Source organism: Macaca thibetana, chromosome 7 (genome assembly GCF_024542745.1).
Source record: "Macaca thibetana thibetana isolate TM-01 chromosome 7, ASM2454274v1, whole genome shotgun sequence".
Taxonomy (NCBI): domain Eukaryota; kingdom Metazoa; phylum Chordata; class Mammalia; order Primates; family Cercopithecidae; genus Macaca; species Macaca thibetana.
In genome coordinates, this window is record NC_065584.1 from 155915186 (window position 1) to 155933959 (window position 18774).

General features: G+C 43.7%; 1 protein-coding gene across 1 annotated transcript in view; it reads left to right on the forward strand.

The window, feature by feature from the left end:
* Positions 1 to 18774, forward strand: part of THSD4 (thrombospondin type 1 domain containing 4) — a 686742-nt gene that overhangs the window by 130726 nt on the left and 537242 nt on the right. Inside the window, exon 6 of the mRNA XM_050796270.1 lies at positions 4462 to 4564. Within this exon, the coding sequence (XP_050652227.1) occupies positions 4462 to 4564 (103 nt within the window). The remainder of the gene's footprint in view (positions 1 to 4461; positions 4565 to 18774) is intronic.

Here is an 18774-nt window from a genome sequence, read left to right on the forward strand (position 1 = left end):
AAGATTGCGAGAATCTCTGCCCATGGAAAGGATCTGCTAGCTATCTGCAAGAAACCTGTCCCCAGGGCCAGCTCACAGTGTAATGTACAGACGATTACTGATAAGGTGAAGGTGACTCAGTCCATGACATCAGGAAACAACCAATTTAAAACCTAACAATTTAAAACCTAAGAAGGGGTAAAAGGATCTGTAACCTGGAAGTTTTAACTTCAGAGAGTCTGTTAAAATGAGAGGAGATCACATCCCGATAATAGTATGACAAGTACAAACAGATGTAATCTATAAAAGAGACATGAAACAGGATTTCCCAGGCCCTGCTTGGTTTTCCTCCTCACTCCACAGCTCCGTGCTCCTTGTAGCAGAGGCCAGCCACTTCTCCAGGCCTTGGGGACTGATTCCAGCTTTTGCCTCTAGCCCTATCCTGACAATAGACAAGACACAGTTATGGCTCTCTTGTCCGAGGACCCATCACAAATTAACTTTATTGTCTACACAGTCAAGGAGGGCACCGTGGCATAGTGGTTACTATGATGGATTCCAGATGCAAAGTGTCAGGGTTCAAATCTTGATTTCACCACTTACAAGCCCTGTGACCTTATGCAGCTCATTTAACTTTTTGTTGCCTTGGGTTCCTCGTCTGTAAAATGGGTATAATAGTTATTGTGAGGATTAAATGAGCTGAATATATGTAAGTCACATAGTGGAATGTCTAACATTTAATAAATGCTCAATAAAAGTTAGGTATCATCATCATTATCATCATCAGTATCATCAGTCCAGGCTTCTGCCTTCCTTGCCTATACCATAATGCTGCCTCAATAACACGCTTCCACGTCCGGGCCCAAGAAGCCTTGCATTTCTCTGGCCACATCCCTCTGCCCTCCAGGCTTGCATTTTGCCTGGCGTCATGTGAGTCCTTGCTGGAGTCACACACAGGGCCATGCCCGTCCACCAGGACACCTCGTTACCTCCTGCTGGGCTCAGCTGACTCCTGGCAACTGCAGGTGGATCTGCTGGTCATTGTGGCTCTGAAGCCACGTTAAGCTCTTCTGCCTTAGATAGGAACCGGGCTATGCTTAGATGTGAATGACTTAATGGTGACCAAGAGACAGGGTATCCTGAATGATCCACAGTAAGTTGGGTTGGCAGATGTGTATGGATGTGAGAGCACTGGGCATTAGTGGAGTATTAAGCCATACCTTAAACTGCAAGGACATGCAAAGCTAGCTAAGGGCTAGTGTATTTGGAAGGGCTCAATTCTGATACATTGTCACTTTGTTTTTGTTTTCTTTTTTTTGAGATAGAGTCTTGCTTTGTCGCCCAGGCTAGAGTGCAGAGGCGCGATCTCAGCTCATTGCAACCTCTTCCTCACAGGTTTAAGTGATTCTCCTGCCTCAGCCTCCCGAGTAGCTGGGATCACAGGTGCATGCCACCACACCCAGCTAATTTTTTGTATTTTTAGTAGAGACAGGGTTACACTATGTTGGCAGGCTGATCTCAAACTCCAGACCTCAAGTGATCTGCCTGCCTTGGCCTCCCAAAGTGCTAGGGGATTACAGCCGTGAGCCACTGCGCCTGCCTGGCCAGTTGTCACTTTTATTACATAAATATTACATGTTCATTGCAGAAAAAAATAAATAACACAAATAGACTAACAATTAATTATAGATTAACAGCATCTGTAACGTCACCTTCCAGAGGTAACACTTTTAACCTCTCTCTGTGTATGTACACACACACTCCACACACATAATCTTTTTAACACTTACAACTTAATGGATTGTGGGCTCCTTTCTCAGTCCTGAAATAGGCATTTATGTTATCAAGTACTGAGCAATTCTACATAATTCTAAATGTGCATTGGTTTGTAGTCTAGCCTATTAGCCATTTTACTCATTGAGAGAGAGAGGTTAAGCAGACTGTGTAAGTCTTTGTAGTCTACAGCTTCCAGTTCTAGTAACTCCCACTAGGTTAATGAAGTGTGGCTTCTAGCTGGAGCCTCGTTGTAGAGCACCTTGGCTTTACTTAGGTGTAGTTATTTGAGGAACAAGACCTTCAGCCGCTTGTGTTGGTCTGTTTCTGTTGTGAAGACCTGCAGCCCAGCAGCTGATCTCTAGTTCTGATTCTGGACAGAGTGGGCCATCAGCGCTCTGGGCTCTGCTTCTGTGTCACTGTGGAGCCCTTGGCAAGGCTTGCCACATCTCCAGGTCTCAGTTCCCTCATCTGTAAATGAAAGGGGTTGGATTTGATTTTTTCTTTTGCTCTAGCACTCTAATTCTGTGTTAAGTAATTTGGAGTGGAGTGAGGTGGGGCTTGGGTGTGGCTCTTCATCGCTGCTGCACAGGTTAGGATGCACAGGCTGCACCAGAATCACCCAAGGAGCACTTCAAGCATATATTCCTGGGCTCTTTTCCCCACTCTCCTGCCAGAGTGAGGCTTGAGAATCTGCATTTTTAACAAACTCCTTAAGTTTTCTTTCTCGAAGCCGTACTTGGGGACTGCTACAGGGATGGTGGCCTCTCCAAGTCACCCAGCTGTTCACATCCTACTCGAACTTTGACTCAGGCCAAAGGGCTGTGAAAAGCATCTTAGTTAACTCAAAACCCTTCATGGAGACAGCTGGTGTTGCTGGAAGCTTACATGGGCACAGCTTCAGGGTTGCCAGCAGGTTGGCTTCCAGAGCCCTAGGAGACAGGCTTCCGTGGCCTGTCTGCCTCTCACTGATTGTCAGAGCTCAGCCCACCTGCTTGTTCACCTTGCCTGTTTTTTCCTACCAGTTTCCATCGTGTTCTGCTTTAGAGGGCTTCTTGCTCCATATGGTTCGGCTCAGACCACAGCAGGGTAATGGCCACGCTGCACATTTGTACCAGCAGCCTCCCCAGCTGCGACTGTCCTTAATCAAGCAGGAGATGTTTACCCTCACACCTATTTTCAGTCCTTCCTCTGGTCCTTCATCTTCCAGGAGACCTAATATTTCTGATACATACAGTAGATTTCTCTACAAATCCTTGAAGACTTTGAACTATCCTATTAGCAGTTTATTCCAGAGACGACTTCTACACAGTACTGTTTGATGTTTCAGGGGCCAGGCTTCTTTTCCTTCTGATTATTCACACACACACACACACAACACACACACACACACACACTCTTATAGTTCAGGTTCAACAAAGCTAGATCATACTTTATCCATAATATGAATTAGAGATTCTGATCTTATTATTTTCTGTCTCATACTTATTTACTCTGTACCACACTTTGCTCATATTTACCATTTATAAATGAGGAAGAAAAAAGCCAGAGGGAGCAGTGTGTTTTCCTTGAGTAGTCTAGTGCATCAGAATCACCTGGATAAACTTGATAAAATACAGATCTCTGGATTTCATCCCAGATTTACTGAATAATAATCCTTCATGGAGGGATCCAGAAGTTTGCATTTCCAAAAGGATCTCTGGGTGATTGTTTTGCACGCAGAAGGTCGGAAATTCCTGCTTTAGGTGGGACAGAATCTAAGCTAGAATTTAGAGAAGATGGGGAGGACCATGAGAGACAGCCTGGTGGGAGCCAGGCTGCTTGCGTTTAAATCCAGGCCCCACACCTCACTGGCTGTGTGACTCCTCCATGCCTCAGTTTGCTCTCATGAAAAATCTGTAAAACTACAGTGTTTACCTCATTTGTTGTTGTGAAGATTAAATGAGTTCATATGTGGAACATGTTTAAAGTAGTGCCTGGCAAAGGTAAGGGCTCTGAACGTGTCTGCTGTGACTACTATTCCATGCAAGGGGAATGGCATGAACAAAGTCAAACAGAAGCAGATGGTCTCTTTGAGAGAATGGAGTAGACTGACTTGTCAGGAGTAGAAGGTTTAGATCAGTGGTTTTCAAATTACAGTGTGCAAAAAAATAATCTGGGGAGCTTGTTAAAAATTTCTTGCCCCTATAACGATTGAGTTGGCATACATGAAGGCTGGGGATCTGCATTTAAACTTTTTCATGCAGGTTATGAGCAAATGATCAGAAACTCAGTAGTTTAGGTAGAAGAGGGCTAGTATTTAAAGTTGGAAAGGGGCCAGGCGCGATGGCTTATGCCTGTAATCCCAGCACTTTGGGAGGCCGAGGTGGGTGGATCACCTGAGGTCAGGAGTTCAAGACCAGCCTGACCAACATGGTGAAAGTCCATCTCTACAAAAAATACAAATATTAGCCAGGTATGGTGGTGGGTGCCTGTAATCCCAGCTACTTGGGAGGCTGAGGCAGGAGAATCACTTGAACCTGGGAGGTGGAGTTTGCAGTGAGTTGAGATTGGGCCACTGCACTCCAGCCTGGGTGACAAGAGCACCCCCCCAAAATAAATAAGAATAAAAATTTTAAAAAAATAAAGTTGGAAACAGAGTTTGGAGATGTATCCTGGAGCTATGAACAGTATGGACACTAATTGCATATTTAATATCTCCTTTATTAGGTATGTCCAGAAAGCAGTAGAAGTATCCGGGAGGTACAGTGTGCATCCTACAACAACAAGCCATTCATGGGCCGGTTTTATGAATGGGAACCATTCGCAGAAGGTAAGAATAGACCCAGCCCTGTCCATAGAAGTTACTTAGTCTATTTTCCATTCTTGCTGACTTCTGATTGATGTTGGAGGTATTGGTGTGATCCTGGCTGGGGTGTCAATAGGGGACAAAGTGTGACTCCAGGGCAAAAAGAAGCCTGCACAGGTCTTTACCAAAGGTAGCAAAGCTCAGGTGACACCTGGACCATCTTCAGCATGAGTCAGATGGACGAGGCGTTGATGGAAACGAGCAACATCCAAGGATGGCAGGGTGAGGGGGACAGAACAGGGTTCAAGGAATCAGTTGGAGAAGAGGTTCAAACATAAGGTTGTGAGCCGTGAGTGCAGATGGAGTTTCCCTTTCCTTGGTTACTGCTACGAGGGCTGGTATGGGAGCTTAAGAGAACATGTGGGGTTGTACATTTGTATGTTTCTCACCTCTAGGGGGCCTCACATACTGATTCCAAAGGTAATAGTAGGCAGGCATTGCCTGTGAGTCCAAGATCCCCATCATTTCCAAATGACAGAAGATCCAAAGTTGGTAGAGCAAGTTGATCCCACTCTGCATGCTGGAGTCACTTTTCTTTGTTGAAATTCAGATGATAATATGGCTTGTGGACTGAGAAGTGTTAACATTCTGAGATATTTCTTCCCACTCGTGAAGAAAGTGGGCTCAGAAGAGGTGTTGGGTCAAGCAGAACTTGTGGGGGTTCTATGCTTACAGCCAAGTTGGCTGGAGAGGGAGTCCAGCTGCCTTCAGGGCCCAGTGGGAGAGCTCTGCACAGCCAGCCCTTCTCAGCCTCAGCCTGAGGCAGTGGCTGGGACAGCTAAGGTTGGCCATGACCCAGAGTATGGAGCACTGCACTATGTCCAGGATCTGGAGAAATTGCCTTGGAAGAGAGATTGACAGTGAGTTGTGATGATTTCATTGCAGAATCAATGCCTGGGGAAGCCAAACTCTGCAAGGTGGTTCTGTACTTGGGGAGGAGGGAAGTGGATTAGTATCTGACTGCTCTGAAATTGGATGCTAAATTGTGCAGTGTTCTCAGCGACTCCATAGCTTCTGTTAGATTCTCAGAGTGGTTCCATGACCTCGAAATTGTTAAGAACTAACTTGACTAAAAAATTGAGACTATCAAATTCAAGCAGGAAGGATATACAGAGGAAACATAGAACTAGCTGAATGCAAATACATGGAGTGGGGAACAGGGTGAAGCGTGAGCAAAAGAAGGATGCCAAAGTGAAGTTTTGATTTGATTCTGTAAATAGAGCTTGGTTCTGACCTTTTTCATTTTTAAGAGCATTATGTTAAATTTAAGGTGGTATCCTAATTTGAATCCTGAAACAGAAAAAGAGCCTTGTTGGAAAACCTGGTGAAATAGGCATAAAGTGTATAGTTTAGTTAATAGCATTGTACCAGAGTTAATGTCTTAGTTTTTATGAATGGTTTGTTTTTTGTTTTTGTTTTGTTTTTGAGATGGAGTCTTGTACTGTTGCCCAGGTTGGAGTGAGGTGACACGATCTCAGTTCACTGCAACCTCCGCCTCCTGGGTTCAAGCGATTCTCCTGCCTTAGCCACCCGAGTAGCTAGGATTACAGGTGTGCACCACTACGCCTGGCTAATTTTTGTATTTTTAGTAGAGATGGGGTCTTGCCATGTTGGCCAGGCTGGCCTCGAACTCCTGACCTCAAGTGATCCACCCACCTCAGCCTCCCAAAGTACTGGGATTACAGACGTGAGCCACCGTACCCAGCCTATAAATGGTTTTGTAACATGTTAACATTAGGCGAAGGTGGGTAAAGGGTATACAGGAACTTTTGTACTATCTTTGTAACTTTCCTATAAATCTAAAATGATTTCAAAATAAAATTTATTAAAAGCATTGTACTCCCAATTAGTTATGTCTTACATGCATTCTGGTGAAGACAAAGTGTAAAACTCAATATGGGTGAGGAAGAATGCACTGGGTTAAATACTGCCCCTGCTCACCACCCAAATTAGTATTCTTCCTGGAACCTTAGAATGTGACCTTATTTGGAAACAGAGTCAGTGCAGATGTAATCAGTTATGTTGAGTTCATATTGGAGTACGGTGGGCTCTTAATCTAGAAAGACTGGTGTTCTGATAAGAAGAGGAGAAAGTTGGGAGGCCAAGGCGGGTGGATCACTTGAGGTCGGGAGTTCAAGACCAGACTGACCAACATGGAGAATCCCTGTCTCTACTAAAAAATACAAAATTAGCTGAGTGTGGTGGTGCATGCCTGTAATCCCAGCTACTCAGGAGGCTGAGGCAGGAGAATCACTTGAACCTGGGAAGCGGAGGTTGCGGTGAGCTGAGATCATGCCATTGCACTGCAGCCTGGGCAACAAGAGTGCAACTCTGTCTCAAAAACAAAACAAAACAAAACAAAAACAAAAACAAAAAACAAAAAAAAAGAACAAGAGGAGAAAGGACACAGACATACAGGGAGGATGCCAAGTGATGATGAAGACAGAGATTGGAGTGATGCTTCTACAAGGTAACACCAAGGATTGCTGGCAGCCAGCCAGCAAGAGCCAGGAAGAGACAAGGAAGCATCCTTGCCTAGAGCCTTCAAAGTGGGCATGGCCCTGCCAACACCGTGATTTTCGACTCTCAGCCTCTAGAACTGTGAGAATAAATTTCTCTTGTTTGCAGTCATCAAGTTTGTGGTATTTTGTCATACAGTTCTAGGAAACTAATACAAAGAGGGAGGAACAGGTTCTGGATTGATTGAGATCTACTCACTAGAGTAGATCCAGAAGTGAATTTGCTCCGACCGATAGTAGCAGATGCCTTAGAGAAGTGAGGCATGTATCCAAAGTGAGCAGCTGCCTCAACTGCCTCACAGATGTAGGTCTGTCCAGCGCAGTGGTTCTCGGCTCTCGTTGCTCATTAGAATCACTGAGGAGCCTCCTAGAAACACTGATGCCTAGACCCCTCCCCAGAGATTGTGATTTAATTGGTCTGGGGTGCAGCCTGGACATCAGGATTTTTTAAAGATCCCAGGTGATTCTTATGGGTAGCTAGGGTAGAGAACCTCTAATCCAAGAGGGGATGACTCTAGCCTACATCGAAGGACAGAATCATGGGTATTTGATAAATCATGAAATACATTCTTGTGTCAGAACAACAATGCTTTTCAGTGAACATTTAGATAAGAAGTGACCCTGTCTTTTGTCTGAGCTGCACCCTTGCTTTATGGCTGGCTGTGGATAATAGCTGCTTTATTGTGATTACCTGGGGGGAAAGATGAATTCCACACTACACTGAGTAGTGTGCGTTCTGTTATTTCCCCAGGAGTAGCTGCCGTGCCAGACCTTTTCTGCATGGTCTGAGGTGGCCATCAGCCAGCTGTTGTTGTCTAAGACCTTGAGGTCTGGTGAGATGCAAGTCTTATATTGATAGCCCTATGCAGACCACAAAGAAAACTTTGCTAATGTTTTCATGTATTACATGTGGATGCCTGCTATTGTCTGGCTCGTGTATGTTATTTTTTTTTTGTTATTTTTTTTTGTTGTTATTTTTTTTTTCTGTTATTTTTTCCCCTCTGATTTGTGCTAGACTTTAAGTATGAGACCTAAAAGAACTTGTTTTTTGAACATTTGATTTAACTGATTTTTTGAAAAATTTCAAATATAGGTAAAGTAGGGAGAATAGTATAATAGTGTGATAAGCTCCTACGTACCCACTTAATTCCGTTAGTTATCAGCACATAACCAATCTTTTTCACAAATATTTCCATCCTCTCTCTCTTCCACCCAGATTATGGGAAACTACTTGAATTCACATTACAGAGCATTATTCATTGGTGGATATATTAATTGGAACTCTTGGTTGTAAGTGACAGAAACCCAAACTAAATATATTTTGATCAGAAAGGTATTTTGTTGGTCATGTTACTGGGAAATGCAAGAGGTGTCCTGGGATCCAGATGTGGCTGCATTCCATGGAATCAGTAACATTAGGACCCCGCCTTTCTCATCTTTCTCCATCTCTAGGTTCTGTTTACTTCGTCTCGGGCAGGCGAGCAGGCTTACCGTGGGTTTGAGCTTGCAATCAGTGGGAGGGACTTTCTCACCTGGTTTTGTGGGCTGAATTGCACCCCCCAAAAAGATTTATTAAAGGTACCCCTAGGCCAGGTGCGGTGGCTCATGCCTGTAATCCCAGCACTTTGGGAGGCCGAGGCGGGTTGATCACCTGAGGTTGGGAGTTCGTGACCAGCCTGAACAACATGGTGAAACCCCATCTCTACTAAAAATACAAAAAATTACCCGGGTGTGGTGGCGCATGCCTGTAATCCCAGCTACTCAGGAGGCTGAGGCAGGAGAATCACTTGAACCCGGGAGCCAGAGGTTGTGGTGAGCCGAGATTATGCCATTGCGCTCCAGCCTGGGCAACAAGAGCAAACCTCCGTCTCAAAAAAAGAAAGGGTCCCCCTGGTACCTGTGATGTAACCTTCTTTTGGAAAGAGGGTCTTTGCAGATCTAATTAAGATGTAAGTTTAGAAGAGGTCACAGTGGAGTAGAATAGGCCTTAATCCATTGTGACTGGGGACCCACACAGAGAACACCATGGGAAGACGCAGACGGGGAAGACAGCCCATGTGAAGGCGGAGGCAGACACAGGAGTGATGCAGCTATGAGCCAAAGAACACCAAGGATTGCCAGCACCTTCCAGAAACCAGGAAGATGCGTGGAAGGATCCTTTCTCCGGAGACTTTGGAGGGAGAGTGACCCTACCAACACATTGGTTTTGGATTTCTAGCCTCCAGAACTGTGAGAAGAATACATTTCTCTTGTTTGTGTTCAACAGGATGCCAACCAGTTTGTGTGATATGTTACATCAGTCCTAGGAAACTAATATACCTAGTGACTGTTCCAATCCCAGACAAACTGTACCATGGTCTTGTTTAGATCCTGTTCCCATCCCTGGAACCTAGTTTGGGGGATGGGGTACTTGGGTTAGCACAGGTCATGTGACCAACCCTGTGGTGGAGGACCCACATCACATGAAGGGGAGATAGGGGAGTGGGGATTGAGACAGACAGGAAAACATTCTTCTACCAAAGTCAGCGCATACTTCTTTACTGGAAGCCACTGAGACAGTGAATCAACTAATTACCATCCTAGTGTGGATTAATCAGCTATTCTTTACAAAGTGTTACTAGAAAATAATGTAGTCTTTTAAAATAGTCACTGACATTGATATTTTTCACATGCCTAGAAGGAGAGAGGAAGCCTATGGTCACTGAAGTTGAGTTTACTTTGGCTTTGTTTAAATAATTCTTTTTGCTGCTAAGATTGTTTTCTTGATTTTATCCTTCTTCCTCTTAAATGGCTCCCAGGCTGACCGGCGGGAGGAAGACACTGCTAATGTTTCTGCAGGGTGTTCATGCTTTACGGCTGGATTTTGCATCGGGCTCTTGATTTTGTTTGGATGTCTACTGCTATTCACATGTGCCTACTTAGGGAAACAGCTGCACTCATTCAGTGCAATGCCACATAGAATAGTAAAAGCAGAGTATACTCTCTGATAAACACATTAATTTTACCAGATGTTCTTCTTAAGCCTTTAATTGCATTTCCTGGATTTGGTGACCTATCCTTAGATAATGCCTCCAGGAATTTTTCTCATAGCCCAGGACCTATTACTGTAAAGATGGCAAAAGTGGAATTAGGGTGCCTGTGCATCCCAGTTCACCCAGGACAGTGATAATTTATGCCTGTTGTCCCAGTCCCCTTTCACTCTCTGTCTTGGACAACAAATATATATATCCATTCCACCTAGCATGGGCAGTTTCATAGGAGGCCACTTGTTTAGGTGCTGAGCTTGGAGAAAATTCTACCTGTTTTCATGCCAAGGGTAATGGGGCTGGACACCATGAAATTGGAGTTTGCTGGGTTGCTATAGGCTGTAGGGCATCAGGTATCAGTGTTAATCCTTAAAACTGTTTGGGGGCAGCTTTATGTTTTGGTAGCTTGAGTGCACTGTGTGTCCCCGAGAGCTGAACTAAAGAGAGTGGCAATTGAAAAGCCAGAGGGGAGGCTGAGTCAGAAAGTGAAGGTCGCCAACTGGTGACATGAACAGAGTGATTGTATCTGTCAGCAGTGGCTGGCTTATGCTACAGTAACAAATAACCCCCAAATCCAAATGACTTAACGTGACAACAGCTTGCCTCCTGTTCACCTTCCATGTGTAAGAATGGGTGTATTTTGCTTACCTGGGGACCCAGGCTGGTAGAAGCTGTATCTCAACTCATGCTTTCACTGAGGCAGGGAAAGGGAACAAGTGACCCAGGCTCAAGTTCTTTGTTTGTTTGTTTTCCAACTTTTATTTTAAGTTCAGGGGTACATGTGCAGGATGTGCAGGTTTATTACATAGGCAAATGTGTCCTGGGGGGTTGTCGTACAGATTATTTCATCACCCAGTTATTGAGCCTAGTATCCGTTAGTTACTTTTCCTGATCTTCTCCCTCCTCCCAGTCTCTGTCCTCTGATAGGCTCCAGTGTGTGTTGTTCCCCTCTCTGTGTCCATGTGTTCTCCTCATTTAGCTCCCACTTATAAGTGAGAATATGCAGTATTTGGTTTTCTGTTCCTGAATTAGTTTGCTAGGGATAATGGCCTCCACCTCCATCTATGGCCCTGCAAAGGACATGATCTCATTCTTTTTTATGGCTGCATAGTATTCCATGGTGTATATATACATTTTCTTTATCAAGTTTATCATTGATGGGCATTTAGGTTGATTCGATGTCTTTGCTCTTGTGAGTAACGCATGCATGTGTCTTTATAATAGAATTATTTATATTCCTCTGGGTATATACCCAGAAATGGGATGGCTGGGCCGAATGGTATTTCTGTCTCTAGATCCTTGAGGAATTGCCACACTGTCTTCCGCAATGGGTGAACTAATTTACACTCCTACCAGCAGTGTGTAAGTGTTCCTTTTTCTCCATAACCTTACCAGCATCTTCTTATTTTTGACTTAATAATAGCCAGCCATACAGACTCAGGTTCTTAAAACTTCAATTAGAATTGATCCACATTGTTTCTGCTCACATCTCATTGACCAAAGCAAGTCACGAATCACACCTAACTTCCGAGGAGGAAGGGAGGTACCCTCCCACTATGTGCTCAAAGGAGGAGAAATGGAATATCTGTGGCTGGCCCTAGTGACTAGCAGGCAGGAAGCTCCAGTGAAATTCCCTGAATACCTTCCTCCTAAGTCCAGGTGACTTTTATTAGGTTGTTTGCAAGAAAAGTAGCTGTTGCTCCAGAGAATATTAAAGGTGCCACCACACAGTCTGATATCCACAGAGCCCTGAGCCACCTCAGTCAAGATCTACCCCTCGATTAAAGCTCTGAGGGGCCAAAGATGGAATGCTGGAGGCCAAGACCCCAGGCAGGCTTTTGACTCCTCCACCAGTCCAGCAGTCTGCTCTAACACAGACACCATGGTGGGGCATGATGGGGCCGGGGGCACTGTCAGATAAAAACATAGACAATATTATCAGAAGTATAATATATGAGGGAGGGAGGCTTATGACTAAGTGCTGGTGGGCCTGGAATTAGAGTGTTCACATTTTAATGAAGCCACTTTATTCATAGGCACTCTCATTCCTACAGCCCACCCCTATGTATAGATAATCCATAATCACTGTGAACATTCAGAGTGGAAGGGACAGACCTTAGGGAAATGAGAGGCAGTTTCTGTTTCGCTAAGGGTGAATCTGGGATGCCCCCAACAAGATCCATTCTCAGAGCTCTCTTGTACGTGCCAGGGGATACCTGGCAAGACTAGGCCATGTTTGCTTTGAGGATGAGCATATCACTGGGGACAAAGCCCAGAGGGCAACCTCTTTGTGAAAACAAAATGATGATTTTGCTCTTGTATATGTTGAGTCTGAATGAATGGTGGGACCCAACAGAAGGTTGGGGATGCAAGGTTCTGAAGTTTAGGGTGATATCGTAGGGTTGTAGACCCATACTTGCAGTCATCAGCCTTGGTGAGATTAGTAGATAAGACCTTCAAGAAAAAGTAGAATAACAAAATGGGTTTTACAAGGACTAGGAAATGAGCTTTGGAGTATGTTACATTAAGGAAGCAGGGCAAAGAGTCTCAGCCATTAAAGGACACTGAGAAGGTGATCCAGGTATAGGAGAGGCACCAAGGCATTATCATCCCATGTATCGTTTCTTATGTTAATAAAGCTTATTGTGGTATATAAAGTTCTGCTAATACACACAGCACAATGAATGCTATGGACTAAATGTTTATGTCTGTCTAAAATTCATATGTTAAAGCCCTAACCCCCAGCATCTTTGAAGATGGGGCCTCTAAGGAACTAATTAAGATTAAATGAGGTCTTAAGGGCAGGGCCCTGATCTGATAGGATTAGTGTTCTTATAAGAGGAACAGAGGTGGCTGGCAAGATGGTCAAGTAGGAACAGCTCCGGTCTGCAGCTCCTAGCAAGATCAACGCAGTAGGCAAGTGATTTCTGCATTTCCAACTGAGGTACCTGGCTCATCACACAGGGACTGGTTAGACAGTGGGTGCCGCCCACGGAGGCTGAGCCGAAGCAGGGTGGGGTGCTGCATCCCCCAGGAAGCACAAGGGGTTGGGGAACTCCCCTCGCCAGTCAAGGGAAGCCGTGAAGGACTGTGCCATGAGGAATGGTGCACTCCGGCCCAGATACTACACTTTTGCCATGGTCTTCACAACCTGCAGACCAGGAGATTCCCTCTGGTGCCTACACCACCAGGACCCAGGGTTTCAAGCACAAAACTGGGCAATCATTTGGGCAGACACCCAGCTAGCTGCAGGAGTTTTTTTTCATACTCCAGTGGCCCCTGGAATGCCAGTGAAACAAAAGTGTTCACTCCCCTGGAAAGGGGGCTGAAGCCAGGGAGCCAAGTGGTCTAGCTCAGCAGATTCCACTGCCATGGAACCCAACAAGCTAAGGTCCACTGGCTTGAAATTCTTGCTGCTAGCACAGAAGTCTGAAGTTGACCTCAGATGCTTAAGCTTGGTGGGGGGAGAGGCATGTGCCATTACTGAGTCTTGAGTAGGCAGTTTTCCCCTCACAGTGTAAACAAAGCCACCGGGAAGTTGGAGCTGGGCAGAGCCCACCGCAGCTCAGGAAAGTCACTGTAACCAGACTGCCTCTGTAGATTCCCCCTCACTGGGCAGGGTATCTCTGAAGGAAAGGTAACAGCCCCATTCGAGGGCTTACAGACAAAATCCCCATCTCCCTGCAGCAGAGCGCCTGGAAGAAGGGGCAGATGTGGGCGTGGCTTCAGCAGATTTAAACATTCTTGCCTGCTGACTCTGAAGAGAGCAGCGGATGTGCCAGCACAGCGCTTGAGTTCTGGTAAGGGACAGACTGCCTCCTCAAGTGGATCCCTGACCCCTGTACCTCCTGACTGGAAGACACCTCCCAGTGGCAGTCGACAGATACCTCATACAGGAGAGCGCCAGCTGGCATCTGGTGGAGTTCCCTTTGGGATAAAGCTTCCAGAGGAAGGAACAGGCAGCAATCTTTGCTGTTCTGTAGCCTCTGCTGGTGATACCTAGGTACATAGGATCTGGAGTGGACCTCCAACAAACTCCAGCAGACCTGCAGAAGAGGGGCCTGTTAGAAGGAAAACTAACAAACAAATAGGTATAGCATCAACATCAACAAAAAGGACGTCCACGCAAAAACCACATCTAAAGGTTACCAACATCAAAGAACAAAGGTAGATAAATCCACAAAGATGAGGAAAAACCAGTGCAAAAAGGCTGAAAATTTCAAAAACCAGAACACCTCTTCGCCTCCAAAGGATCACGGCTCCTTGCCAGAAAGGGAACAAAACTGAATGGAGAATGAGTTTGACGAATTGACAAAAGTAGGCTTCAGAAGGTGGGTAATAACAAACCCCTCCAAGCTAAAGAAGCATGTTCTAATCCAATGCAAGGAAGCTAAGAACCTGTGAAAAAAGGTTAGAGGAATTGCTAATTAGAATAACCAGTTTAGAGAAGAATATAAATGACCTGATTGAGCCGAAAAACATAGCACGCAAACTTCATGAAGCATATACAAATATCAATAGCCAAATCAATCAAGCAGAAGAAAGGATGTCAGAGATTGAAGATCAACTTAATGAAATATAGTGTGAAGACAAGATTAGAGAAAAGAGAATGAAAAGAAATGAACAAAGGCTCCAAGAAATATAGGACTATATGAAAAGACCAAGCATACATTTGATTGGTGTACCTGAAAGTGACGGGAAGAATGGAATCAAGTTGGAAAACACTCTTCAGGATACTATCCAGGAGAACTTCCCCAACCTAGCAAGACAGGCCAACATTCAAATTCAGGAAATACAGAAAACACCACAAGATACTGCTCAAGAAGAGCAACCCCAAGACACTTAATCACCAGATTCACAAAGGTTGAAATGAAGGAAAAATGTTAAGGGCAGCTAGAGAAAGGTTGGATTACCCACAAAGGGAAGCCCATCAGACTAACAGTGGATCTTTCTGCAGAAACCCTACAAGCCAGGAGAGAGTGGGGGCCAATATTCAACATTCTTAAAGAAAAGAATTTTCAACCCAGAATTTCATATCCAGCCAAACTAAGCTTCATAAGTGAAGGAGAAATGAAATCCTTTACAGACAAGCAAATGCTGAGTGATTTTGTCATCACCAGGCTTGCCTTACAGGAGCTCCTGAGGGAAGCACTAAATATGGAAAGGAAAAACCAGTAACAGCCACTGCAAAAACATACCAAATTGTAAAGACCATTGACACTATGAAGAAACTGCATCAACTAACGGGCAAAATAACCAGCTAGCATCATGATGACAGAATCAAATTCACACACAACAATATTAACCTTAAATGTAAATGGACTAAATGCCCCAATTAAAAGACACAGATTGGCAAATTGGATAAAGAGTCAACACCCATCAGTGTGCTGTATTCAGGAGACCCATCTCATATGCAAAGACACACATAGGCTCAAAATAAAGGGATGGAGGAATATTTACCAAGCAAATGGAAAGCAAACAACAACAACAAAACAGGGATTGCAATCCTAGTCTCTGATAAAACAGACTTTAAACCAGCAAAAATCAAAAAAGACAAGGGCATTACATAATGGTAAAGGGATCAATGCAACAAGAAGAGCTAACTAACCTAAATATATATGCACCCAATACAGGAGCACCCAGATTCATAAAACAGCTTCTTAGAGACATACAAAGAGACTTAGACTCCCACACAATAATAGTGGGAGACTTTAACAACCCACTGTCAATATTAGATCAACGAGAGAGAAAATTAACAGGATATTCAGGACTTGAACTCAGCTCTGGAACAAGTGGACCTAATAGACATCTACAGAACTCTCCACCCCAAATCAACAGAATATACATTCTTCTCAGCACCACATCGGACCTATTTTAAAATTGACCACATAATTGGAAGTAAGGCACTCCTCAGCAAATGCAAAAGAATGGAAACCGTAACAAACCACCTCTCACACCACAGTGCAATCAAAATAGAACTCAGGATTAAGAAACTCACTCAAAACTGCACAACTACGTGGAAACTGAACAACCTTCTCCTGAATGACTACTGGGTAAAAAACGAAATTAAGGCAGAAATAAAGAAGTTGTTTGAAACCAATGAGAACAAAGACACAACGTACCAGAATCTCTGGGACACAGCTAAAGCAGTGTTTACAGGGACATTTATAGCACTAAATGCCCACAGGAGAAAGCAGGCAAGATCTAAAATCGATACCCTGACATCACAATTAAAAGAACTAGAGAAGCAATAACAAATTCAAAAGCTAGCGGAAGAGAAGAAATAACTAAGATCAGAGCAGAACTGAAGGAGATAGAGACACAAAAAACCCTTCAAAAAAATCAATGAATCCAGGAACTGGTTTTTTGAAAAGATTAATGAAATAGATAGGCAGCTAGCCAAACTAATAAAAAAAGAGAAGAATCAAACAGACACAATAAAAAAATATAAAGGGAAGATCACCACTGATCCCACAGAAATACAAACTACCATCAGAGAATACTATAAATACCTCTATGCAAATAAACTAGAAAATCTAGAAGAAATGGATAAATTCCTGGACACATACACCCTCCCAAGACTGAATCAGGAAGAAGTCGAATCCCTGAATATACCGATAACAAGATCTAAAATTGAGGCAGTAATTAATAGCCTACCAACCAAAAAAAGTCCAGGACCAGATGGATTCACAGCTGAATTCTACCAGAGATACAAACAGGAGCTGGTACCATTCCTTCTGAAACTATTCCAAATAATAGAAAAAGAGGAACTCCTCCCTAACTTATTTTATGAGGCCAGCATCATTCTGATATCAAAACCTGGCAGAGACACAACAAAAAAAGAAAATTTCAGGCCAATAACCCTGATGAACATCGATGCGAAAATTCTCAATGAAATACTGGCAAACTGAATCCAGCAGCACATCAAAAAGCTTATCCATCACAATCAAGTTAACTTCATTCCTGGGATGCAAGGCTGGTTCAACATACACAAATCAATAAACATAATCCATCACATAAACAAAACCAATGACAAAAACCACATGATTATCTCAACAGATGCAGAAAAGGCTTTTGATAAAAGTAAACACCCTTCATGCTAAAAACTCTCAATAAACTAGGTATTGATGGAACGTATCTCAAAATAATAAGAGCTATTTATGACAAATCCACAGCCAATATCATATTGAATGGGCAAAAGCTGGAAGCATTCCCTTTGAAAACCAGCACAAGACAAGAATGCCCTCTCTCACCACTCGTATTCAACATAGTATTGGAAGTTCTGGCCAGGGCAATTAGGCAAGAGAAAGAAATTAATGGTATTCATATGGGAAGAGAGGATGTCAAATTGTCTGTTTGCAGATGACGTGATTGTATATTTAGAAAACTCCATCGTCTCAGCCCAAAATCTTTTTTCTTTCTTTTTTTTTTTTTTCTTGCTCTGTCGCCCAGGCTGGAGTGCAGTGGCGTGATCTCGGCTCACTGCAAGCTCCGCCTCCCGGGTTCATGCCATTCTCCTGCCTCAGCCTCCTGAGTAGCTGGGACTACAGGCGCCCGCCACCGCACCCGGCTAATTTTTTGTATTTTTAGTAGTGACGGAGTTTCACTGTGGTCTCAATCTCCTGACCTTGTGATCCGCCCGCCTTGGCCTCCCAAAGTGCTGGGATTACAGGCGTGAACCACCGTGCCTGGCTAGCCCAAAATCTTAAGCTGATAAGCAACTTCAGCAAAGTCTCAGGATACAAAATCAAAATCAATGTGCAAAAATCACAAGCATTCTTATACACCAGTAACAGACAGAGAGCCAAATCATGAGTGAACTCCCATTCACAATTGCTACAATGAGAATAAAATACCTAGTAATACAACTTTTAAGGGATGTGAAGGACCTCTTCAAGGAGAACTACAAACCTCTGCTCAAGGAAATAAGAGAGAACACAAACAAATTGAAAAACATTCCATGCTTATGGATAGGAAAAATCAATACTGTAAAAATGACCATACTGCCCAAAGTGATTTATAGATTCAGTGCTGTCCCCAGCAAACTACCGCTGACTTTCTTCACAGATTTGGAAAAAAACACTTTAAATTTCTTATAAAACCCAAAAAGAGCCTGTATAGCCAAGACAATCTTAAGCAAAAAGAACAAAACTGGAGGCATCACACTACCTGACTTCAAACTATACTACAAGGCTATAGTAACCAAAACAGCATGGTATTGGCACCAGAACAGATATGTAGATGAACGAAACAGAACAGAGGCCTCAGAAATAATGCTACACATCCACAACCACCTGATCTTTGACAAATCTGACAAAAACAAGCAATGGGGAAAGGATTCCCTATTTAATGAATGCTGTTGAGAAAACTGGCTAGCCACATGCAGAAAACAGAAACTGGACCCCTTCCTTACATCTTATACAAAAACTAACTCAAGATGGATTAAAGACTTAAATATAAGACCTAAAACCATAAAAACCCTAGAAAAAAACCTAGGCAATACCATTCAGGATGTAGGCATGGGCAAAGACTTAATGACTAAAACACCAAAAGCAATGGCAACAAAAGCCAAAATAGACAAATGAGATCTATTTAAACTAAAGAGTTTCTGCACAGCAAAAGAAACTGT